The sequence below is a fragment of the Emydura macquarii genome, unplaced genomic scaffold (assembly GCF_026122565.2).
Source record: "Emydura macquarii macquarii isolate MOO-44397 ecotype Brisbane River unplaced genomic scaffold, CSIRO-AGI_Emac_v2 contig_3343, whole genome shotgun sequence".
NCBI lineage: Eukaryota > Metazoa > Chordata > Testudines > Chelidae > Emydura > Emydura macquarii.
The window spans coordinates 739,309-766,399 of NW_027133480.1; the positions used below are offsets into that span (position 1 = coordinate 739,309).

A 27,091-nucleotide genomic window follows, 5' to 3' on the forward strand; every position below is an offset into this window, starting at 1 on the left:
TGTGGTGTACCTGATGCTAATTGTGGAGTAACTTTTATAATTTATTACTCTTAAAACTGATGCAGCCCCTCAACACCCCTCCCTCTCCAAATTTTATGAAAAATAAACAGTGCTCAAAAATAATCCACACAACCAAAGTATTCTGTGTTAATCTTGCTCCTTAGCAAATGCCATTGGCCTTTGGCATTGCAAGGTCTTCCAAGCAGGGGGTGATGGTACTAAATAAGAGATATGAATGAACATTTTTCATACTCATTTTTCTTTCCTTTCTGCATGATACAAGCATCACAATAGGCCATCTGAAACATCAGACAGCTTTTTCCTTCTGCATGCAAAAACTGTCAAAGGCAATCTATGATAATATGCAATCAATCAGAGTGTTAACAACAACCAGCAGGGTTATAAAGCATTTCCAGAACCAAATTTGCTAATTGACCATTGTTATTTGTTTATAATCAGCAGTTATTTACTCTATTAACACATTGCAAAAACTGGATAAATTCTGTGAAGAAGCCCATTGGACAGGCCTCTGAGGGTGTGATTCTCCCCTTCTCACACAAAGGGAGCTAGTCCAAAACTAACTGGCCCCAAACCTTTGGGGAAGCAGTAGGACTGCAACACAACCCAGCTGAAAATGCTCTTCTGTCTTATGGACTGGATTCGGAATAATGGCCACTACCATTTCATGCACTCTATTTAGGGGTTTTGGACCACTGGGTTCACTGAGGGACCAATACCATGGCCCCTTCCCAGGCTTAACTACAGAGTTCATTTATTCACTGGACTTTTTTGAGACTTTTAATGCATAAACAACCTCAGTGATGTTTGAGGGCTATAAGAGTCTCAGAATGGCAGCACTGACCCATTTGCCACAGCCCTAATGTGGGGCTAAGGTGGTGTGGTGGACTTTGCTTGGAGCCTCCCAAGCTGGTTGTATTTCACCCTCCAGACTCCTGACCTGTCTCCCATATAGGAGATCAAAGGGAGCATACCCTGGGGATTCTTGGGGCACACTTCTATATGCAAATAGTAGGTATGGAAGCAACACACCCCAGTTGCTCTCTTATCTGGAAACATACATTCTAAGCATGACTTTCAGAGTTCCACTGAATCTTTCCACCAGCCCATTGGTCTCAGGGTGGTAGGGTTCAGCTTTTAAGTGCTTTACCCCACACAATGCCCAGAACTTTTAAAAAACCACAGACATAAAATTAGTACCACAGTCTGTCAACATCTCCTTGGGAAAACCTACCCTGCTAAAGATAGAGAACAAAGCAGTGGCCACAGTCTCAGCTTCAATGTTAGACAATGTCAGAGCCTCAGGATATCTTGTAGCAAAATCTACCACCACAAGAATATACCTTTTCCCAGTCCTAGAAGGTTTGGATAAAAGTCCCACAATATCTACAGACACTCTAGCAAATGCCTGCCGTATAACGGATAAAGGCTGCAGGGATACCTTGTTAGGCCCCTTAAATCCCTTGTGCTTCTGACATAAGTCACAGCTCCTGCAATATACTTTTACTGAGTCATACATAAGTGGCCAAAAGAAGTTTTGCTTCCACCTGTCACATGTTCTTTCTATTCCTAAATGACTTCCAGTTGGCCCATCATGAGCTATCTGAAGCAGCTCTCTCCTGTACTCTTCAGGCACAACTATTTACTGACACACTTTTCCAGGTAACCTCCTTTTCCCTGCAGGGGCTTCCCTAAACAACATTCCATTTCTCATAAAAAAAAAATCTCCCTATTCCTTCCTCAGTTGGGGCATCCGTCTGAGCATCGGCCCTGGCCTGCCCTAATGAAACATCGTTCTGTTGAGCCAAAATAAATTCCTTCTGAACTTTACTCAGATCCAGAACTACCTCCGATATACCAGGAGGATCCTCACAGAATCCTCCATCAGCTGCTAGACTCCATAGCTAAAGGGCTGGAAGTATGCTCTTCCCTTTCGCAGCCTCCTTCACTGACAACAGGCAAGACAGAGGTATCGGCACCGCACTTCCCTTTGGACCTAGTTACAACATTAACCAGATTAAGCCTGGTCGTGATGTCATTACTTATTAACACATCCGCTGGAAGTCTCTCTCTAATTCCTACTGTCAATTCACCACTAAAATTCCCCCATTCTAGGTGGATCTTAGCTAAAGGGACAGTCACAGGAAACTCTGCCAGGGCCAGAACAGTTATGCTCTCGCCTGCCAGTTTGTCCTCTTCCCGGACAGAACATCCCTTTACCAAAGTAATGTCTGATGCTGTGTCGCGCCAACCATGAAAATCCACGCCATTCACCCTTGCATCCCCAATAAATTCAGCACTATCTCTCCAAGGCTCAGCTCTAACGTAACTCACAAGACTCTGTCCTTCCCCCATACCTGTAAGTGTCAGTGCTTATAAGGTTAACATCCTCACTCACAGTTATGGCATTTGTACTAGTAATGGGTACAGGCTGTGGGGTGGTTTGAAGTTTTGGACAATTTGGTTTTATATGCCCGGGTACTCCACACTGGTGACTGATAACTGGCTTCCCTTCAGGGTGAGAGGTTTTAGACTCTGGACTCCCTTGGAGCTTTTTAAACAAAATTGGGATTAAATTTCCCCTTAAACCCTTCATCTCTCTTAAATTGTGATGCAGAGTGGCTGCTTTTCCCCAGGGGCTTATTTCTCTCATGATTCTGATTCTGAACATATTCTTCTGCAATTTCTGCAGCGTGCAAAACAGAATCAGGCTTTCGGTCGCACACCGCAGCCTGGACCTCATCAGGAACTAATTTCAATAACTGCTCAAGAGTAATTAATTCCATTTAATTTCCCAACATCATCGTAAGCATTTTCACTGGTAATCCATTTCTTAGCAAAACCTAAAAGTTTATGATCACTTTCCAGAGAGGTAACATCATTAGACATCTTAAAATTTCTAATCTTAACCTGTAAATTTCAGAAGAAACTTTGAATCGTTTTAATACAGTATCCTTATATGTGTCATAATTTAAAGCATCATCCATACCCATTTCACAGAACACTTCCCTGGCCTTTCCAGTCCTCGTAAGTAGGACGAGCATACGCTATTCATCTGGGATCTATCTCAAAGATAGATAGAAAATTCCTCAATATTCTCAGTGTCTTTGTAAATAGGACAGATCCTTTCCCAGTTTCTGTTACCCAGAAGAGACATATTTCCAGGTGGTGGTACCCTCCTTTGTTCATCCAGAACTTGGAGCTAAAGTGCAGCAGCTTCTTTTTCAGCAATGAGGCATTCCATCTGCCTTTGATGTGCAACATTTTCTACTTCAGCAGCTTCTTTCTTTTCTCTTATTCGAAGTGCTGCCAGTTTCTCTTCATGTTCGAATTGCTGTTTATTTTTTACTGCTAGCATTCTCACTATTTCTGCTTCAGTCCCTGTATCAAGGGCAGGTGATGACTGATCTTTTGTCCTCTAATCACCGGCTATTAATAGGTTTTTGAGTTCTTGATCTGTGTTTTTCTTCTTAAAAGATAATGCCCTTTGCGAGCAAAAGTCTTCAAGGGCTTTTCTATCAAGATCTGCATATGCTCTTGTTTAGCCCATTTTAACTGATTTTTAACCCTTAAACTCTCGAATGTCAAAATCAATTTTGACAAGTGTGGGGTTATGATACAAAACTCAATTAATCCGTGTTAATGTGTATACTAGCCAGACTACGCCACTGTGACGTTGGCCTCCAGGGGAGCCATGCTGATATAACTTAACAAGGGCAAACTGCAAAGAATGAGGCAGGCTAAGCCCTAAATACTGGTGGTTTTTCTTCCATAAGATATACCAAGCCAGTAATAACGGATTCTGATGAACTCAGTGGTCATTCAATAGACAAAATACAGTTCCCTTTAAGCTATCCAGCCCTTTGGCTAGCACCCAGGCAGCCAAGTCAAATATGATGGGGATTACTGAAAATCTTTATCCATCATATGTAAAAAAGTTCTACCAATCCCAAAGGATTGGACACATTACCAAACAGGTCAATTAATAGTTCAGATCTTACCCAAATACATGCTTAAAACAATGCTTATTAACTAAACTAACATTTATTTTTTAGAAAGGAAAGAGAGTAATGGTTAAAAGGTCAGTATACATACACAGATGAAAATAAAGCTCTTAGGTCAGTTTCAAAGTGGAGATGATAACTGAATTGCAAAGTTCTTAAATTGCAAAGTCTCTGAAATTACCCAAACAGCTTGGAGGTCATCAGTCCTTGTCTAGAGCTTCTTTGTTAGAAATCCAGTCCAGAGAAATGAAGACTAAATAGTCCATGTGCAGAGTTTGTTCAAATTCTCCCATGAGAATTAGCAGGGTGAATCCAGGCTGGTGCTGGGATCCCAATCTTGCAATTCAAACTTTCCCTGACAAGCTTGGACAGATTTGAGAGAAAAGAGATCAGTCCACTAGAGTCGTTTATAGATCCATGCAGGCTGATGGATATTTTCTTGACAGCAGGTACCTCCTTGAACAATTAATAGATGATTATTTTGGACTGAAATATCATCTCCTATGTCCTGTGCACACTGGTAACTAGTTGCATTAGCACAAGGTAATTGGCCATTTACAACCATTTACAGGTATTTACTACTTAAACTTCAAAGAGAAAAAAACAATAGTATTGTTACATTCCAAGTTCCATCTAAATGTTCCTATGTTCCTTTTGAACTCTTAATCAATAGAACAGTGATAGACAGGAAAACAGTTTATCTACATTGCTAACCTCTAACAAGAGATACGTAAACAACATCAAATAACTACCAAAAATACACTTGCACATCAAAGCTCTAGTCTACTTATGAGAAATGATCCTCACTACTATTGCATTTTTCTATAATATATCTTTAAAGATCAGATTTGGGCCATGCAATTTGTAAAGTTGCTTGGCTTTTTCGGGCCTAGCATCACACAGCCTCTGGGCATTTGTTTCAGTACATTATAGAGACAGGGCCCAGATTTGGGATCTGAACTTCTCTGAAGTTTAGAGATGTTTGAATTCATGGTTTTGGTTCAGGCCCCTTTCTGTATATTAGGCACAAAATGCGGTGAAAAATATTTGCAAGAAATAAAAAATACCTACTCACAAATTATCTGACATTTCAACTGCTTGAAGCATAGTTAGCGGTTTGGTTTAGAAGAATTTTGCCTTAATTATCCTATTTACAGGCATCCACATGCATTCAAATGCCCACTCCTTTAAATTATTCTGGAGACAGCATGGTTTTATAAATCATTCTAACATGCTCATTTACAAATACGAATGAAACATGAAAATACTTTTCAGACTGTAGACCCTGCTCCCAGATGCATTCACACTGATTTCACAGACAGCCTGGAATGCACTTTTGTATGCAAAATTGCACTACTATATGTTGATGGGAAAAAAGCCCTGCTCTTCTAAATATATTATGCATTGTAGTATAAGATAGTGGTACCCAAAATGTGGTCCATGGAGCACTTTCTGCTGGTGCCTCTCTAGTGTCTATGACTAACAGCCAGAGTGGAAAACACATTATTTATATATTTCTTCTAAAATGGTCAGAAATGAAGTGGTTAACAAAGCTGACTGCACAGCTAACACACCATTGTGTTGAATGGGGAAATCTACATGTCTCTTAAAGCTGTTGTGCCAGACTGTCTCTTTAAAGACTCAGAAAGGCAATGATTAAATTCTCTACTGTCTCCCAAGATGTGCTGCAGTAACATTAGATCTCCTCCGAGCCTACCCAGAACCTTCTGCCTACTTGCCCAATGACAGGCATGCTACAAAATGAGCTATACTAATACATGGAAGCACACAACTTGAGAAAGCACAGCAAAGTTACATAGTTTACAGTTGACCAATTCACAGCCCCTACCATTGTTTAATCACATCTTGATATTCTCCTTGTATAAGAGCTAAGGAAATAATTCTTTTTAAGCTGTTTTTCAAAGATATTTCAAATCTGACCAACCTGTCTTAGTGCAATTAGTAACTAAAATGCATTTACATCTATTGTTCTTGACACTAATTATGCCATTTGAGTTTCTACTTGTCTAATCTTTGTGCTAGAAATATGGGCCATGAAATCTCTAGTAAACTAAATATGTGACTCAGTACACAATTGCTCAATAAAAATGAATGATGACTCATGCAGTATAAAAACACTGAAGATTCGGCACTCAGATAACGATTCACATACTTCAAGTCCAAGCATATTATCTTTAAATATGAAGAGCAGGAAGAAATATTTCTTTAGTACATCCCACACCTATGTCTGGGGTGATATAATCTAGTTTTTTTCCCCTTACATGATGTTAAAGGGAGCTTATTAAGGCCGGTAAGTCTAAAATTAGACTGACAGTATTAGCTTTCTTTTGGTTCATGGTCATTTACATGGCATGATCCAGCTGGTACCTATTGTGATGTCCCTCATCTCTGAGTCAATTTTTATTTGCATCTCCAGCAGTATTAATCCAAAATAACTCCTTTGATTTCAGCTGAGTTACTGTAGATATACATTGGTGTAACTGAGTATGGAATTTGACCCCGCCTCTCTATTTTATTCGTATCATCACACAATACATTGAAATATACCACATTTCTGTTACTCAAGAACTCTTGGTGCGCTATCAAGGAACAAGCATATTGCAGTGTTCAGCACTATGGGTATTCACAAGAGCAGACGGTATGACCCCCGCACCACCACCACCACTACCCTGGAGAAAACTGTTAGAATCAGATGGAAGGCTGACAAGGAAAGCAGCTGGACTTTTAGCCATATATTGCACCATTCATTTTTGTGACCAGATAGATTATTTTCATCATCAAGAGCCAAGTTTAAAAACACATTGACATTTCAAAATTACTGTACATTAAACGTTGAACCTGCCAATTTTAAAGCAGCAAATGTCACATAAATGTTAAATGTAAAGTTTCAAAAGCCATTTTGATGTAATAATAGTCACTGTAGCAGTAGAAAAAAAAATCAAATCTTCTTTAGCTTAATAAGTTCTCAGATGCTGAGTTCATACTGATGTGAACTCACAAAAATTTTAGATTATTACACAGTAATGCACAAATCCAGATATGGTCACAGCTGAAATTATAACATGGTAACGCTGTGATTTTTAAATAATCTCTCCAGGTTTACCATATTTTATTTTGCATATCTAGCCATAAAATACCTTCTTCAATGCACACAATTTTGCTGTCTAGTGATGAAGTCTAAATACCCTTCTCTTGCACTTGCAATTCATTACTTATTGTTAATGTTTTTCCTGTGGCCTTTGAGGGGAAAAAGCTCAGCTTAATTAACTCTAAAATACTAGTACAAGTCCTTAAATATATCTTTGTATAACAGATGCATCATAAACCTGACACTGGATGGAAACATTAGCAGCTGATCTACTGTCCACTGAAATCAATGAAAAGACTGATTTTCTTTAAATATGAAGAGCAAGACAGGAAGAAATATTTCTCTAGCACATCCCACACCTATGTCTGGGGTGATATAAATAAAAATACTCCCACTGACCGCAGAGAGCTCTGGATCTATCATATGGCCAAAACATTCATTGTTAGAAAGAACCTATGTGCCTTTTAAAGTAGGTTACCCTAAAAAAGAAGCCTACTTTATGAGGTCTAGAATTTATTTCCCTTACTGGCTTATAATATCCCTCCCCCTCCCCCCGCGAATATTCTGCCCACAGGAAGAAATGAAAAATATAAAGGTCTGCTGATGGACACTGAATTTCCTTTGTAAGCTCTCTCAAAATAACTTGGCAAAGTATTTCTGGAAAAGACTTACTGTAGTTAGGGTATATTTGGATAATGCACAGTTCTCAACTGCCCATAAGTTCACCTTTCCCCTAGTAAACTCCACAAAATCTAGGAGTGGACAGAGCTCAATTACCTAAAAGAAGGACCCCCAACACAACCACCCACCCACATGTGCACACATATGAGAATTGAAATTGCATTCTCTGTGGCCTACCTGTCTCATTTCTTTGTAGTTATGGTGTTTAAAATCAAGATTATCTGTTGTTGTCATTTCATTTCTTCTGTGATAATAATTATTTGGGTCTGAGAAAAGAAATAAAAAATTTGCATATATTTATTAACCATTTCCAAAAGGAGAGAGGCCAAACATGGAGAGAAAATGCTTTACTCTGGATTCCACTCTTCTACACATGTTTAATGAAGGCTCTTTTAAAAAGCTGAAGTAAACAAACAGCAGCTTTGAAGTATTACTAATTACCAAACAAATCAACTTGTTAACCCAAATAGGAGTGAGTAGACATTTGCTCTGCATTAACAACTGAACTGTAACAGGAAAAGCAAAAAAAACCTCCTAGCACTTTGTAAAAGGGCAAAAGACAGTAGAAAATGATCAAGGCATTAGTTTGATGGATTTAAGGGAAAAGAATGGAAACACCAGCAAATTCTACTAGAATAATTAGTTAGTGTAGAAAACCAGTAGTTATTTGATGCTATTGATGAGCATTTTCAGAAATTATGCACTGCCTGCAAAATATTGGGCCTAATAAATAATGGACCCACTTTTGGTAGAAAGGCTTATTTCTAATTAAGTATTTTCTTAAACTCATTGCAGAAGTTCTTGGGCTTTTTTAATGTAAAATTAGCAGACTATTTTCTTTACCATGTGGATGTAATTTGCTCTGTGTGACATGTTCCATGAAAACATTTCTCAGCAGAACACAGGCCATCACATATATAATCACATATATAAACCAACAGGATGTCAATTAATAATTAGTGTCAAGCAAGAAGATGGAGGTGGAACAAACACCTGTTTTCTTGCCTTTCCAGGTGAGTGCACTGGCAATTCAGTTAAAGAAAAAGATCAGATGAGCAAACCATTCTGGAAAAATCAGAAACACTCCCAACTCCAGCTTTTGCTCATTGCCAGCAGTGAATCACAACCACCACTTTTGGACGTTTCTGAAATGTTATCTGAGTTTTTCCCACCTCATTCATCATGGATTATTTTTCATTCTTATTCTCTTCTGAACGTCCATGTTCTAGTCTACACCAGAAGTGCTGAGATACTTTAAGAATTTGTTCCAGCACTGTTGTTAGAACATGACTATGGGAGCTTCAGAAATGTCTTGCACCTCCAAAACCTGACCATCCAATGGAATCTGCTGTTGTCTGATGGGGTCTCACACTACAAAGAGACCACCTGATCTCAGCTGGCTTTTCAGTTGGCTAGAATTCAAAGCCAATCAGATGAGCAGATATAGATCTCGCTTCATGTGCCCAACACATTCAAGATTCAAGAAAATAAATAAGCTTTGAATAAGCATCTGCATTTTTAGATTCTTATTGAGACCTAACTGGGGACTAAATTCATGTAACTACCTTGACACCAATGGTACTACTATAACAGTGAGCATGGCACTTGAACCTAAATGTTTTAAAGATCACTTCATGTTAATATATCTGAAATGCAAACCACACAATCTCCTCTTCTCAGAAGAGACAGAATATGGTGTGTTTAATGCCATAGGAAACTGATTTACTAGTACAATAAAAATAATTTAAGATAAAAATAAATATTTTAAAATTGTTGGGATACTCTAGGTTTTCTCAATCATCAGATGCCAAAACATACAGTAATTGATTTTTCCCTAGTACTTAAAATTCCCTTCTTTTAAGAGAGATTTTCAAAGCCTGGCATTTTGTCCATGCATTAAATGTTCATGTCATAGGAACAGTAGATAATGCTGTAGATTTGGTGGGTGAAACCAAAGAAAGGCAATAAATGGGACCTCCCATTTGCATTGGAACCCCTGAAAATAAAATAGTCCTACAAAGGGAGTATTTCACCTCTGGTTCTTCTTCTAAAATGTGCACAATCTAAGATCTCTTGTGAACAAACATTAACATTTTGCCAAACTCCACTGTCAGTCTGTTTTGACGATTAAATTTTTTGTTGCAGCAGGAATATAAACTAGGAAATTATAGGGTAAAATGTAGGAGACAAAAAATAAACCAAAAAAACAGCCAGAAACCAACCCTCATCTGCTGTACATTAAGTCCACCTTGGCTGCAACTGTTTACCATCATGCAAACAGAAAACAAGACCACATACAGCTAAAACCACTGTAGCATTTCAACTGTGATTTACTTATTCATTCATGGCATAATTTCAAACAATCCCTCCCCCTTCTAGGAAGAAGAAACCCTGAAAGACTGTATGATTACAATGAATTCAGAAGAATGTATTGATTTTTTTTTCCACTGTCAACTTCCATTTAAGCCCGCACCAGAGCTATTTTATAAACTGGCTGGCAAAGGTACTTTGAAAGAATAGTTTCTGACATCCTCTCCTACCTGTATCCATCCCAAAGCAAAACTAGATAGAATAAAACACAGAAAACAATTCTGCACTGGCAGGGGGGGTGGACACATGATCTTTTCTATCTCTAATTCTATGAGAGCGAGAGAGAGACAGAGACAGAGAGACAGAGAAATCACCTCCACAATATCTAATTACTCCTCAAAAAAAGAACATTGAGGACTTTCCATAAATCTAACCTACTTTTATAAAGCAAATATTTATAACTTTCTGCTCAGCTCTATCATCCTCCCATCCTATTTGTTAGATTTGTTTCCTGTTGTGTCCTCTCTCTCATGAAGAGACAGGGGGCAAGGACTCTCTCTTTGTTACATATCTGTACAGTGCTTAGCAAAATGGGGCCCTGAATCTTGAATGAGGTTCCTAGGTGCTATCAGAGTACAAATAAGAAAAAATATATCATTATTTGCTGCTGCTGCTGCTGCTGAAGTTTCTAGTGTTCTTTAGGCTTTGATATGAAATGGTGGGGATGAAAAGAGTCTCACAAAGATTGGAGGATGAAATTACCACTCTCAAAACACCTCACATGACCAAATAATAAGGATTCTCTTTTTTTAACTAACAGAATTTGCATTCATCCTAATGCTGCATTTTCTCAATTTCATCATGACTTCTACAAATTTGCATTTCTCATGGAGTTTGCTTTTTGAAAGCTGTGCTCATACCGTAGAGCCAAAGAGTTTCTACAACTACAGTTTGCTTTCCATTTTTCCAATTAGAACGCTTTTCCTTTATATAGTGCTATGGCTAAGATGTTCAATGCAGTCTAAAGCGTTTAGACATACCTCCTATTAAAATTAAAGCAAGATAGCGCCTAAATCCTTCAGATAGTTTGAAAATCTCAGACTATTCTGACTAGGAATGTGCACCCTGGTCCTAATGAATATGCACAAGTTTGACTTCTCTCCAGCAAATTAAACATATCATGGACATTAAACACATCTTGAAGAAATGTACAGACCTTAGAGTAAATCACATTTTCACATACTCTTTTTCTTTCCACATACTCTATTTCATTAAATTACTGAATGTCACCATGACACTTTAAATCAACAGTGAAATCATATTCTTCAGATATATTGTGCTGATTTTTCTCTCATTTGCACCAGTATAAATCAGGAGTAACTGCAGTTAAATCAATTGAATGACAATGGTGTAAAATCTGCATACACAAAAGAAGAATCAAGGTACTAGTCTATAGCAGTCACCTTTCAAAAGTTTTCTTTTAACAGTTAATAATGAACACATTTAAAGATTATTTTGATTCTAGAAATATTACGGATTCTAGCAGGCTTCCCTATTCTATGTGTAGGGAGTACTTATTCATAACAATATTTTATGTAACAATGAAAAGGTCAAAGGAACCATTCTGAGAGCATACACTGTATCATTGTGTGCTGTTACACATGTCCCTTGATGAATATATAGGGATACACTACATAGGCTACACCCAAGGTCCTTTTTTTTATGCAGTCCCTACTAGGCAAAAATTTCCAGGAAAGCTAATTTGAATTTGCCTAAGTAAAGACTTCAGGCTTTGGATCTACAAGAGTAAAATTAAAAACGCAAAAGGCCAGATGGTGACCCCTCCATGAGCAGTTACTCCCATAAGTAATCCCGCTAAAGTCAGTGGAACTGCTTGTGTAAATGATTGCTCATCAGTAGGGAATGGGTTTGGGAGTTCTAATATGGTACTTAGTGAAACCATTGGTAGACTTAAGAACCAAACAAACAATCTAGCAAGAAATGTTCTGTAGCTCATTTGAAACAGCTTCTAAATGAGACATCCACTACAATAGAGAGTATGCCATCATATAGGGTATTTTCTTGAACATATGGTAGTTTAAATTATTTTTACCTCTTGGGTCAAATTTGAAGAATTTTGAAAATTATATCATGTAATGAATTTATTCTATTAAAAGAATCATCTATTGCAGTGATCATTCTCTGACATAATAAATACATGAAAACCTCAATTGAATTTTTGTCTTGCTTATATTTGGGTATTTTTGATCATACCCAGCTTCTTTCTGCTTTATGTTGCATTTGAGAAAGGACTGGAAAGAAAAGTACATCTATCCCTCTGAGGCAATTGCAAAAGACAATATGTGTCAGTCTGTATCTGTCTGAGTAGCAACATTTTTGGAAACCAGGAAGGAAATTAAATAACCGGTGCCTTTTTCATCTTTCTCTTCAGCTAGTGATTGTTGTACCTTTCCCCTGCTACAAGGAAGACTTTTTGCCATCTCTCTTTGTATACTAAACGTGCCTTGCCCTTGATGAAATAGGAAATCACTTGATGTGTCTGCTGAGCCAGCACCTACATAGCTGTGCATTATGTCTTTACAGTTTTCAGGAGATCTAATGGATAGTTTAATCCTCCCTGAAAGAACTACTGGTCAAAAGTAGCCTACAATACACAAAAATGCATATTATGAATATTACATGAACATTTTTATGATAAATATGACAGCATCTTAAAAGATTCAGTTCAGATAATCATTGCCCACTTTGGTCCATAAATCAGACTACAGATCTTATAAGCAGAGATTTTTCTCATGAGTTTTCCAGTGCTATATACTGTAGGTTCCAATCCTGGCTATTTCCAAGAAATGCATAAAAAGGTAAACATATTTTCAAGTTAGCTAAACTTTTTAGCATCTCCAGAATGTTTGGTTTGAGCGTTGGATGAAGATTTGTGTTGGTTCTTATTTTATCTAAATTGGCCCCACAGACTTACAGGTAAAAATGTTTCTTCCAATGACCATCTTTCCTCAGTAAATAGTTCTTATCATATCTGAAAATCAGGTTACTTATTAGAAGGATAAATTCAAGCTCTTATTTTTCAAACTCTCAGCCTTCGGCACCTAAATACATTTCTTGATTTCAACCCCCAATTGCCTTTAAGCACAAGCTTAAAGTTTTTTTATGGAATACAATGGAAGGAATTAACATATTCAACACTTCTGGAAATCAGGAAACAAGTAGGTGCCTAGGTAAGGATTTAAAGGGAGGATTTTCAAATGTACTCAGCGAAGGCGTACCTCTGTTCCCAATGAAGTCAGTTCAGAGTTACACCTCTCGTAACCTTTTGCCCAGTGGTTAGGGCACTCACATGGGATTTACCAAAAATTCTGAAAATTTTCACATCTTGTTCCACACAGGCCAATTTCCTACTGTGTAAATCTCCACCAAAATCCTAAACCTTTTGAAATAATCTAAAAATTAAAATAAAACAAAACAAAAAAAATCTTTAATGTATATTTCTCAATGGCCATGATGCTGTCTACCTCAATGCCAAAGACAAACTAAAATAGCCACTGCAGAGAATGGCTCCCATAAGTGACTAACGTGCAGAAGCACTTATATAAATACAGAAAATTCTAATAAGTAATTAAGTATAATTCTAATCCAAGGTGAGCAGGAAATCAGAAGTCTGTCACTTCAACCCAAGTGAAGGTGAGCTTGTGTTACAGTGGGTCATATTCTGATCTCAATTACATCATGTCAATTGGTGTAATCCACTAAAGTCAAATGTGTAGCTGTCAACAAACTCATGATGAAAGAGCAGAATCTGATCTTTGTCAATAGTAGTCTTTCCAGTATTTATAACATAGTTATTGTATTATTAAAAACATTTACTTTCCAAAGTACCACATTTTGCCTCTTTTCTTCTTTGGCTTGAATAAAGAAAATGCAGTTTTACAGAATTGAGAATAAATGGTTGTACGAACTTTCCACCTTTCCTGTAGCACATGTTGCTCACCAGCATGGTATTGGTGTCATCTTCATTATCCCATTCACAACATTATGCTTTTCCCTTCTGTGCACTTGCTAGTGGTCCCATGGTAACAAAGAGAGCTCCTCATTTACTTCTGTCTAATATCCAGTATTCAAAAGACTATGCTTGTAGATACACTAACCAAATGGAAATCATAGATTCCTATTGCTCTCTGCTAGTCCACCAGGATCGGATTTTTTTTTGCTGTACTTTCACAATCAGTGGGATGATCCTACATCAGCAGTGGAATTAAAGGCAGCAAGTCTCTGAGCAGTAGCAGTTAAAGTAGTAATAATAAGCTCTGGAAAGGCAATTCTCTTTCCATTTCTATTATTTCTGAAAATACTATTCATAGCCCCCTACCAAAAAAAAAAAAAAAAAAAAAAGAGAGCTATCCCCAAGATGCTAGAACTTAAGATCAAAGTAAAAAACAGATGAAAGATTTAGAATGAGCAGTTGAAAGTCTTAGAAAAGACTTGGAAAAAAAAAAAACAGATCTACAACTATATATATATATGAATACATAGAGTCAGGTTTATATACACCTGTATTGCATGGAGTATGATTAATGAAACATCTAGCATTTACAAGATCTTTTGTTGATTTTCAGGATGTGTGACTTCCATAGTTTTAAAGGAAAATAAAAAACAACTTGCCAACATTTAAAATTTACCAAGGGTTGGTAAATTTTTAAATCCAGATTGGATTTTTGCGTCCTAAGAGATATGCTCTCATCCAAGCACAGCTATCACAGATGAGGCAGGAATTTATTCAGGGAAGTCCTATGATCTGTCTTATGCAGGAAGTCAGACTAGATGATCACAGTGGTCCATTCTGGCCTTAAAATCTGTGAGTTTTCACAAGTGAATCTTTCAATGCATAATTCTATTAACACTCTGGTACATGTGCACTCAGTGAAGTTTATGAATCTGCACCTCAGCTTGAACATAACAGCAACTCTGCATTAGATCATATATGTAATTTTGGTTTATTAATAATGGCCATTATACATATCTTCTTGTTGCATTTGAATAGACTTACACTGACACAATCTTTGCAGCTCGATAGAATGCAGTTCTGTTACCTTTTACACAACTTTGATAGGCCATTGAAAAGACAGCTGTTAATTCAAGCATCAGGATAGGCTTTAGGACTCCACACAAGCTGTGTATGGTGGTCAAAGTTTGTGGGCAATCCTGCCGATTGTAACAGAACAGTGCTTACCTGGCAGGGGGCAGCCTAAGATTTCCAGTCTCATACAGATGCTCCCTTCTTCGTACCATGACCGAGGGTTTATACGGATATAACGCGCAACAATTGGTACGGGCAGCTCATTGAGTACCGGGATCTCTTTCTCGCTGTTTCCTTCAAAAATCTATTCAGGTTCAAACATATAAAAATGTCAAGTTCAGTTGGTAATAACACCTGGAACTAGATAAAACTCAAAAGGTGGAATTAGATTGTGGCCCGATAGGTAGGTGAGGGGAACTCGGAGAGGAATTGCTCTTCAAGGAGAGAGCACACGCTCAGCTCAAATATTAGTGGGCCAGAATAAAAGGAGAAAGAGTCACAGCCCCATCTTCTCCACAGCCTCTCTCAAACAACGTGCACTCTGAGGGCAGTGGGCACACACACAGGGAGTAGTCCCTGAACTTCTCCAAACATAAAAACTGCAACTGTCTCCAGCCCTTGCCCCTCACCCCATGCAACAGCCTTCAAGAATCTGTCAGCATTCATAGCATGTTCTTGTTCAAACAGCTATTTGATTTACTATGAAAAATACCTTCAAACCAAGTTCCTCCCTGGGTTACATAAGTGCTTTTAAGGTATGGAGGAAAAGGATTAAGTAGTCTTGTCTCAATGTATTTGTAGTCATGTGAGAAAGGGAGATCTAACCATTGGTACACCACAGCTTTGAATGGAATAGGCCTGCCAACGAGGGCGAGTGGCCAGGACTCCACTCCAGTTGCACAGAGGGCACACTGCTCTCAACAGCATGTACCAGGCAGGACACGCACAGCTTCTTTTTAAAGAGAGCAGTAGAAAAGTGCATCCCGCCATGAATTCCCCCAGCTCACCCTACAAGGGCTTACCTGTAGGGTCAGTCAAGCTCTTGAAACATACAGTTCACTGTGCATGTCCCCCACAACTACCACCAAGGGCAAGGTTTTGCTCTTAAAATTAGATCAGGCTAATGGGACCTTGGGCTGGAATATCCCCGTCCAAATCAGCACACAAGGCCAGATCCTCAGCTGCTATAAATCAGTGTAGTTCAACTGACATCAATGGATTTACACCAGCTAAGGATCTGGCCCATGGAGGGGACTTTTTTTATTTGATCTATGCCCTACTGTGTACAAGGAGTGGGTCACTTCTGCAGATCTGACATCAACACCGCAGGGTGGATCAGGGACTGGCAGAGCTGGGGCAGGCGCACTCAGACAATGAGAGCTAGGGGGATATATACATAGTTCCCCCATAGAAATCCCATTTTCCAATCCCAATTTCCCATACCTGGGAAATCAAGAGTCAATGTGATTCTTTTTTTCCCCCCAACTAATGCTTTCCCGCTATTCCTTCTGGAGCTCTTGTTTTGTGGTACTCACCATATCTCCAGATCCATTTTTGACAGTGATCCATGCATGACTGTCATTGCTTAGCATTACTTTGTAAGACGTCACCCAGTCACTCCTAGACAGAAGGCAAAGGGTTTGATTGATTGTGTGGTGTGGGGTTTTTTTTTTGTTGTAAATTGATGCAAGTATGTTTAACATAGCAACACTCATAAAACTACTAGTTATGGAAATCCCAAATGGCAAAATAATGTCAGCAGTTGGCCGATGAACTGAAATGCAGATATGGCTTTGGCAGACAATTTAAAACCTAAGAAGATGGAAATGAAAAGCACGACCAAGATAATGTTCTGGGTTTTCAGGAAGAGGATCAGTCCTCTCCTTCCCCCTGATATATAAATACAGACTCATTCAGCATAACACTTCCGAGCACCTTTGATGGTTTATCCAGAGCATATCAATTAACTCCAGAGAATTTACATTATCCATGAATGTTGCCCACCCCAGCCACAAAACATTTATAATTCCTACCATTGCTGTCCGTGAGGACGAACAAAAGTAAATAAAGACTCTAGGAGCAAAATCCCCTGAATTTTAAGCAACAGCATTTCCATTCAGTGGCTCATCCTACTTCTAATAACAGTCTGTTTCCATTTCCAGGTGCAAAAATTAGGGGGGGTTCATGAATCCTGAAAGGTTTGGTGCTTCAAGAAGGGGCATTTGCACTGAGCCCTGAAATTGGGTTCACAGCAGATGGAAAGGAATCAAACCTTAAAGGTTCACAAAGAGGTATCTTACTGAACACCCAGCAGGATGGGTCCCCAGCCAAGCCCAGCTAATATGGTCCAAGCTACACAAACTTGAACTTTTAAGGGCCCCTCCCCTTCCCTCCCATCCACCTGCAGCCAGAACACCTCTACTTCCAGCAGCCAGCCCCAGGCCAGGACCTCCCATTCTTACCTTATGGTCCTTGTCTTACTCAGGCAGTCAGGAGTTTATGGAGGGGTAAGAAGCCAACACCTCTATGCTCAACTGAATCAGACCTATCCCAATCCTGTGGTTAATCTGATATGGACCACAGCCCCTATTCTCTGGTACACCCTTCTGTGAGCAAGTGAGGAGAGAGAGTAGGGAGGGGCAGGGAAAGGGTGAAACACTGGCTCCAACCCCTCACTCACTGGCCAGAGGAGCTAGCCAAGTGTGAGAAAGGAATAAGCTACACCCTTTGAAGGGCAGCAGTAACTTATTTCCTTTGCAACCCCTCCTTCCAGGGTTTGAGAGCCAGTGTGTATCAGAGGAGGAACTCTCTCAGAAAGGTACGTCTGAGTCACAATGCCTGCTTGGGGTTATGCCTGGGATGGTGTAGCTAATGCATCTCCTTTACTTGGGGCTCAAATCAGAATTTAGCCCTTAGCTAGTTCTAGAAAGTACTATGCCTTATTGGTGGCTAGCAAGGCAGGCTGGCTGGCAAGACGGAGCTTCACTAGCTTTCAAGTCTTCTGAACAACCTCATCCCATGTTCACCAAACTTCTGCAAGACTGGAGACTGATGTTTTCCTTTCTCTTCCTTCAGGAGGTGACCTCCCAGACAACAAGTAAGCCAACTTTGCTGGTAAAAATATAAAGGGCCTTATCTACTACTGGGTTCACCTGACTAGTAAAAATAGTCCCATTAAAGTAAATAAGATTGTTGATGGTAATGAGCACTTAGGGCCAGACTTACAAAAGTACTTAGACACCTACAGATGCAGTTAAGTGTCTAGGGGGATTTTCAAAAATGTCTAGGCACGTTAGGTGCTTGACTTCAATTGAAAATCCAATAATTAGTCACTTAGCAGGATTTTAGAAAAGATCTCTGTGAGTTAGGCACCTATCTGCATCTTTAAGCAGCTAAATACCTTTCTAAATCAGTCCCCTAGTGAGCATTTTCCAGATCAGTTAAATGCTTTGTATTTTGAGTCAATATTCAACCTTTTTAAAAAAATTGGACTTTGCCATTACTAATAGTTTAAGCTGCAAAACTTGAGTATAGTCAGGGAGACCGGACTTTTTGACTTTATATTTAAAAGCTGAAAAAACACCCACAATACACATACTGCTGCAATATTTGTTAAATAATTGTTAAAAGCCAGATGCCATACACAGAACATTGTACTCATTTTCTGTATCTTAATGTAGGATCTCTAGGGACAGGGGATTTAGTAGAATATTAGTTCCGAGAGGTGACATGCTGGCATCTCAAGTGTTTCTGGCTGTAAAAATGATACAAAACAATCTAACTAGCAACTTCAGAGCTCCATATATGTTCAGTTCATGTATAGCAGCAGATTTCTTTCCCTGATCTTATGAAATAATGTGGTGTTGGCCCTAGAAGAGCTACTGTGATCATAAATTCCACAGAGGCAGATCTACATCCAGCGGAGATGGAAATGAGGAATTTAGGAGACCACCTCAGTCAAAATAAAAGAAAAATAAATTTCATAGTCAAAAAAGAAAAAAAAAAGAGCTCAAGAGCAAAGTCCACAACTTTTAAATGTGCACATGTACGCACACACACAAAGTTGTTTATATTTTGCTGTTCTCCATGGCCATTTTTCAAGGTCAGGTTGCATAACCGAAAGATCAGGATGGATGACCAAAACAGATTTTGTTGCAAACTCAAAGGGCATCATTCTTTTTCCTGCCACCAACTGCAATCCACCCCAGAATATTTTTACTTGGGTTTTGTAAATTAAATTACGATGAAAAATAAAATTCGGTACCTATTCTTTGGTTTCTGTAATTAACTGGTTTTGAATGTATAGAAAAAATAAATCAAACACTAAGTTTCTATAACATGAATATTCCAGATCACATCTGAAATTCAATATAATTGAGAATGTTATAATACTGCAGCACAGATATAGAAATGTAAAAACCACCAGTGTATGACATTATTAAACACCTCTCCTGGATATCTGCTAGCTTGACAAATGTTCGGTCCTGAACATTTTCTTTTAAAGGAATTAACTCATTTTACTGACACAAGAAAGCATGTGGAGGCTAAAATTATACTCTTGACTTAGAAAGTGTTTTTATTTTACCATCTCCATTTTGGTTTTCTCACCTCACACACGTGGTGGTAGCAGATAACACAGGCTAATGTGATAGCCCATATATCTTGCCCTTATTTAGTTGTGATCTATGGGTTAGCAGGTTTAGTTGTGATCTGTGGGTTAGCAGGTATGTGAGTGCTGGCAACAAGTAAGCACACCTTTGCTCTTGCTTAGAGGAAGAAAGTGATCCCCTGAAAATGTGGTTTGAACCTGCTCCCATTGATACTGACTGCAAAACTCCCCTTGAATTAAATAATGCAGGAGCAGATGCATAGTGCATTGTTCTCTACTTTCCCTGAGAGATCCTGCCACAACCAACAGGAGTCCCTTTGTAGAGCAAAAACTGGGCAACATTTCTGTTTTATTTTGCTGAGCTGGCTAGTGAAGGATTTAGCCCATGTGCTGGACTAGGACATTAGCACTGAGGTGTGAAGACAATAATTTCAATAGCACTTCATATCAACACTTCTCAAGGCTCTTTATAAAAGATGTATAAACATTTAACTACAGAACTTTCCCATTAAAGGGCATATAGGAATATTTTCTAGTATTTTAGGCATCCATAGCTCTTTTACTGAGAACATGCTGAGAAGCTGTGCTGAAGTAATTCTACAAAAATCTGAATCTACCATTATCCTATAGCACACTAAATCAGAGGTTGCTATCTGCCTTGTGGACACACAAAAACCTAATACATGGAAATTCCATATAACAGCATCATGAAAATACTGAATTCCTTATCAAGCTATTTTTTTGTGCACGGGACAGGCAGGATAAACCTTTTTGGCAAGCAATCTGTCATTAAAAGACTTAGATGTTGTTTTGTTGTGTCTAGTCCACCACGTTCTAATATAGTCATAGATTTAAATGCAGCTTGTATGACCCCCACCTCCCTCACAAACCAAAAGACATGAAAGAAAAAGACCTACTGATGACAAAAAAGATGGGTGAATTAGGCTTCAGCTTGACCCAGGTGTTTCCTATGAAAAACATTTCTTCTTTTAAGTCGTTTCTGCCAGACTGCTCTGCCTCCAAAATAACAACATATTTACAGAAGACAAACATGTTCTTCATTTGTTGTGCAGGTTTTATTACCTCAGTGAAGGTTTTCTTAACCTCACAGAAGACAGAGACAAAAATCAACACACAAGTGAAATGTACTTGGTGTGATGGATCTTTTTATTGTTGTTGTTATTTAGTGTTTCTATATGGTATGCATTTTATCCATCTTTGGTATTTCTGTGGCCCCCATCACCATTGTATCTAAACACCTCACAACTTCTCAGTGACACAGGAAAATGCTATTATCTCCATTTTACAATGGGAAATTGAAGCACAGAGAGACTAATTGACTTGCTCTGGATCACAGAGCTCTGTGGCAGAGCAGGGAACAAAACCCAAGTCTCCCATAGCACTGGCTAGTTCGCTGACCACTGGACTCATCTTCCTCTCTTTAAATAGGAAATATTCATATTATTCACACCATAAACCTACTGACCACCTCTCAGACTGTGATGCCACAAGAACAATGAGATATCCCCTCTCACTTTGCCCCTCTCCATTCTAATGTATAATATATTCCATTTCCTTACCTTCCTTCCTCCGATTTCCCAGCCCTTCACCCCGTCTTTCCTTTCTTACTTCCTTACTCATCCTTTTCATCTCTCATTCTCTCTGATAGACACAGCACAACGCAACATAACTAATGCAACACCAGGTGGTGTTGGCAGCAGCAAGGGCCAGGTTCACTGTCTAGGAGTTCCTCTTAGCATTACACAACAGAACCGGTTCAAGTCTCACCCCACTTGCAGTTTGTTGTCTGAGGTCAGCCAAGTCCCAGAGTCCCGGGAAGCATTCCAGTGGGTCCACCGCAGCTGGGAGCAACGGGTGGTTGAGTGCCACTGCCACCTATGTCACTGCTTGCCAGAGTTGTGGTCACTGCAGTCTCCACCTCTGACTGCCAGCATTGCAGTTGCTGCCACTGTTCACTGCTGACTCTAGTTAAGATATGTGAAGTTCCACCACTTAGCCCAGTTCTTAGCCCAGCTCAGTGGCTAGTAGGGAACCTCACTGCTGCTCCATTCGCTGCATCCTCTGTGTTGCCTTTCCCTGCAACATTATCCCCACACCATGCCTTTCCCTGCAACATTATCCCCACACCATGGTCTCAATCCCCAGACCAGCTTACCATTGATTTCAGCTCAGTGATCACTAAGAAGAGCTGTTCAGACTCCTGGTTTCTGTCTTTAAACACTGGAGGGTGAAAGTCCACTGGTATGTAGGACTCCTTAAACAGAGTCCACACCACCAGGTAAGACCACCACCACTTGTCCCCTAAGCCCCAGACTTGAACTTGACTTTGGCATCAATACTCCATACTTAGCGAGTGAGCATCAATTTAGAGTGATTCCCCCCTCAGGTAAGCTCATATGAAGTACAGTTCAGCGGTACATAGTAATACACTAAGGATAACATTTCATTACCCCCACCTCCAAGACTAAAGTGAATTTTAACCCAAAACAGCCATAGTTGATCATTCTGGTAAAGCAGGTCTGTCTGCTGATCACCTAGGCAAAATAGTTTTGTCTATGCAAATATGGTCTGCTCCTGGGGTCTTGCCCCCAAGTTAATCAATAGATGGCAGGGGAGAGCTCATTTCAACCCTCGTTTACACCAATATAGTTAATGCCATGTCAGAAAATAGCAAAAAGATGGATCCCAAATTGTTATTTGTCTGCTTTCTAGCAAGTACATAGATCCAGGAATTTAATTGTTTGGGTTTTTTATTTAAACAAGGGCTTAAGTGCATAAAATTTTAATGTAAATCTCTAATGATGAAGAGCTAAATTAGCAACAAGAAAAAGTCTCATGGTCTCATCCCAATCCCTAGTGGATACTTGTCCACATCACTGAGCCACCAGACATGTTAGCACAATTCGGTATGGTTGGCAGTGGCTCAAGACTGAAATAGCAGTGATGTTGGAGCTTAGACTAGAGTACAAAGGGAGAATTAATTCTGTCTACAATGGACCTGGCTCCAGCTGATTAAATTATTCTTTCACTGTCATGATAATCCAATTTAACTGCATTACAAACACACCACAAATGAATGGAATATAAAAATGGGCACAGAACAGGTTTGCATCCTCTGTTATAGCATGCATTTTCAGCCAGAGATCTCCAAAACAAAGACATCATGGCAAGACAAAACACAGATTTTTAGGCCAGGCTGAGATTTTCCAACACCTTCTTGTTAATGCTATTTTATCTAGAGAGACACACACACACCCAAAGTGGGTCTTCCTCAGGTCTAAAGAAGAGCTCTGCATAAGCTTGAAAGTTTGTCTCTCTCAATAACAGAAGTTGGTCTAATAAAAGATATTACTTCACCCACTTTGTCTCTCTAATATTCTGCGACTAACACAGCTACAACATCATTATACACACACACACACACACACACACTCACGGGTGACAAAAACAGTAGGCTGGAATTTAAGTGAAATTCTGCATCAGAAGGGCATTTTTTGTCTGAAGCAATTAAATATAAAAAGTGTTAATACTAAAACACCCACTCTCCAACTGCTTCTCCCTATAGGAAATATTCAAAAGCTCTCAGGCTAACCACATGTGGGCCAATATGTAACCAAAATTAATTAAAACAAATATATTGCATTTAAATCATGCAGCTTGTCAAGCAATGGGGTATTTTTTAATAACTGCAATCTTAAAATGTTTAACTTTTAAAGTAATAAAAAATAATTGAGCTATGCTTTTGTGACCAAAAATCTTTATACTAAGTTTATACTAAGTAATCTTTATACTAAGAGATTCAGCTCTTCAGAGAGCCTATGCACCCATTCAGCTAGATTTTCAGAAGAGCGCAGAGCCAGATTTTCAAGTGCTCAACGCCCCTATTGAGGCCAGATTTTCGAAAGAGCTCAGTACCCATGTAGCGATCTAAATAAGGTTCAGATTTGCAAAAGTACTCAGCACCCAATAGCTGCCATCATGACGCTTACGGACAGATTTGAAAAAGAACCTAACTCCAATGTACTGAGCTCTTTTGAAAATCTGGTCCTGCTTCGGGGTGCTGAATTCTTTTGAAAATCTCATTCTTAGGTCTTAAGTGCAATTTAACTTCACCATATCTGTATTGGAGAGGAGGGTCTTTCATTCACCTTGTTGCCCAGATTCTCTGATGCTCAAATATATCTGACACTCCTGTTGGTGCTGTAATGAATTATGATTAATTGTATTCTGGTGGTGCCTAGAGGCAGCACTGACCTAGTGGTCAGAGCCTAAAGTAGAGCTGGAGTTACAGTCAGGAGTCACACCAAGCATCGCAGTTAGAGTCAGATTTAGAAGCCGTGCCAACGGTTAAAGTGGATTTGGAGTAAGAGTTGTGCCAAAGGCCAGGCAGAGTCAATAACTGGAGCTAGGGCACAGGAGCAGGAACAAAGGGCAGGGAGGGGTAATGGGTAAGAAACAAGAACTGGGCAAGGACACAGAGACTGTCTCAGGGGATTGGTCAGCAGCAGGCATAGCAACTAGTTGATCAGACAAGGGGTGTGGAAGCAACAGAAGCTTTATACTAAGAGGTGTCCAATCAGCAGTCCACTGCCTGACAGCTGATCCTGTTGAGTCAGCAGGCGTAGCCCTTGTTTGGGGGGTATCAGTTGCAGTTTCTAATGGTGCACAAAGTAAGGCTCTTGTTTCACAATAGTGCAGGCCTAGGTTTGAGACTTGTGGCTCTTACCAAGGCCAGAGTCCCATTGTGCTAGGTGCTGTACAATTATATAACAAAGAGATTGTAAGCTCTTAGAGTCCATCACTATCTAATTGAGAATGTTTATCATTTACAGCTTCCACTGCACAAAAATGTTCACCTGGAAATTAATTTGTTCTGAAATGCATCCCTCATCACACTTTCCCTGGCAAATCTTCTTAGACTATAAATACAAAATTTTGGTTCGCCTTCACTTTAAATTTTGTTGTTAGCGGGTTGGTTTTTTTATGACATTTTCTACCCTTAATTGTATCTCTTGCTTGTGTCTAGTGTTTTGTATGTCTGTTAAGTGCTCAGTTGGATAAACTTTCTTGGCCTCCTCATGTAGTCACATTAAATTAGTATGCGCATGCAGAACTTTGAATAGTCTTATACCTCTGCAGGGCAAGTTTTAGAAAACTGAATTGAAAAACCCCTTAAGAAGGGATGCAAATGTTAACATTTGTGTGTATAGGTGTTGGGTTATTTAAAGTGCATATGCAGATATTAGTATGCACGCAGGTGTTGGCACCAAGAAAGCGCAGGTGCAACTTTGGCTGAGCTATTTGGCACATGCAAAGTGGAGGCTGGCTTTTGAAATCTTTGGTCCAGTGTATGAACGTAAGTATCAGTAACAAGGGTCTGTCCTGTTCATCAGGTATCACGTCATATCATTTTTGCCCCAGCAAAGTCAAAACTATTGATGGAGAGTAGAATGCATATTTTTTTAACCAAGCCTTAATTATCAAGGATATACACAGTGAGAGCTGCATATTGCTAGCTGATCTCTGACCAGGAAATGGAATTACATTCCTCGTGGTATATGTTTTATCTATGTCTGTTTCAAAATGTTTCCATTTCATCATTTAATTTAAAAATTCAAACTTCAGTCAGATATCATCTTACTTCTCTCTACAGATGCTATACGTCAGCAGCACTGACAGAACTCTACACTGAGCAAGTGTTTTGTCTTTTACTGTTCTAGCCCCTCTCATCAGCCTCACTGCCTAAAGAAATTTCTGTCCATGTCAAACCATGCTCCCCACCTCCACATTGTAGAATAGGTTAAATATTCAAGATTACTCCGCTTCGGAATGACAATTACTTATTCTCTGACAACTGTCATCTAGTGATTTATTGATCAGCCTGAAAAATATTATCGTTGTATATTATAAAGACATAACACAAATATTGATAAACACAACATGATGCTGTTTCCATCAATGGAACCTGTTGCCCTATAAATATAATTCAAAATAGGTAAGCAGGACCCAGCATCCTGAAGAGGGCAGTAATTAAGGCACTAATTAAAATAGTCCCTAAACAGTGTTGTGTGTCAAAGCTTCTCCCAAGATACAAGAACCAGGAAATTATATTAATATAGGTACAAAATTGCAGTTAAATAAATAAAATCAATGGCATTTCACATTTAAGCTGTCAGGGGCTTATTGTCTTTGGCTCAGATTTTTAGAGGTACTTAGGCACTGCTGCACTCAACATTGCAACACTTAACTGATTTAGGAGCCTACATCCCACCAACTTTCAATGGATTCTTTCCTACATGTCTAAATCCCTTTGAAAACAAGATTTAGGCTCCTAACTCAGTTAGGTGTTTCAACGCTAAGCGCTCCAATACCTAAATGGTTTTAAAAAACTGGACTTTGTTCCTCCACTTAAAAATAAAACCATTTGCTGGTTCCATTAAGACAGTATCATAGAAGGTGCAGTATCAGTGATACAGTTAATGTAAAGTATTCTTTATTAAGAATAGAATGCACTGACATAAATATGATATAAATAATCTATAATTATGGCAACACTGAATTATTGATTTGATTTATTTCTCTGCATTGAATTTAGATTTGTTTTTAGATATTTCTAGTGAAATCCTATTAGGCATGATGGATCTACAGAACCAACATGATATTAATGGTAGCTAGGGCAATTCTTGCAGTGAGAATTTAACAACTTCAAGGACACTGTCGCAATCTCCATAGTCATGGCACTGAGTGGGAGTCAGGATAAACAATAGTTTGTAATGGTATGATACATCATAACAGCTCTTTGCATGTCAGTGCATAGCAACTACTGATTTTACTATAATATTTGGATAAAACATTGAAACATTTCCATTGAATTTGTTAAAGTTTTATTGAAGCACATTTGCAATCCCCTTATGTTTCTTTAAAAGTCAATAGCAATAGTAACTATTGTTCTTGTGATGTAGCTAGTATTTGTAACATTAACAACTCATCTTACTTTGCAACCAATATTATGCAGCTATTGTAAGTATAGTGGAGAACTGTGGTTTCCTAGATACATGTACCATTGACTGTGGAATGGTAACCATTGCACCATATCTGGATGCTAATACAGTTAGACTCAGACTCGGTACTATCATCAAGTAAAACATACCCAGGTATATCCCAAGTACTGGAGGATAACATGGCTGGTAATTAAGGCAAAGTGATGGCTGCACAGTATAAGAGAGGAGAAG

At 38.9% G+C, this 27,091-nt stretch overlaps 1 protein-coding gene across 3 annotated transcripts in view; it reads right to left on the reverse strand.

Annotated features, from left to right (window-relative positions):
• CPXM2 (carboxypeptidase X, M14 family member 2) overlaps positions 1-27,091 on the reverse strand; it is a 103,761-nt gene that overhangs the window by 23,936 nt on the left and 52,734 nt on the right. For all 3 annotated transcript variants that reach the window (XM_067533390.1, XM_067533389.1, XM_067533391.1), the window contains exons 5-7: positions 16,765-16,849; positions 15,383-15,533; positions 7,990-8,078 (exon numbers count right to left, since the gene is read on the reverse strand). In XM_067533390.1, the coding sequence (XP_067389491.1) occupies positions 7,990-8,078; positions 15,383-15,533; positions 16,765-16,849 (325 nt within the window). The remainder of the gene's footprint in view (positions 1-7,989; positions 8,079-15,382; positions 15,534-16,764; positions 16,850-27,091) is intronic.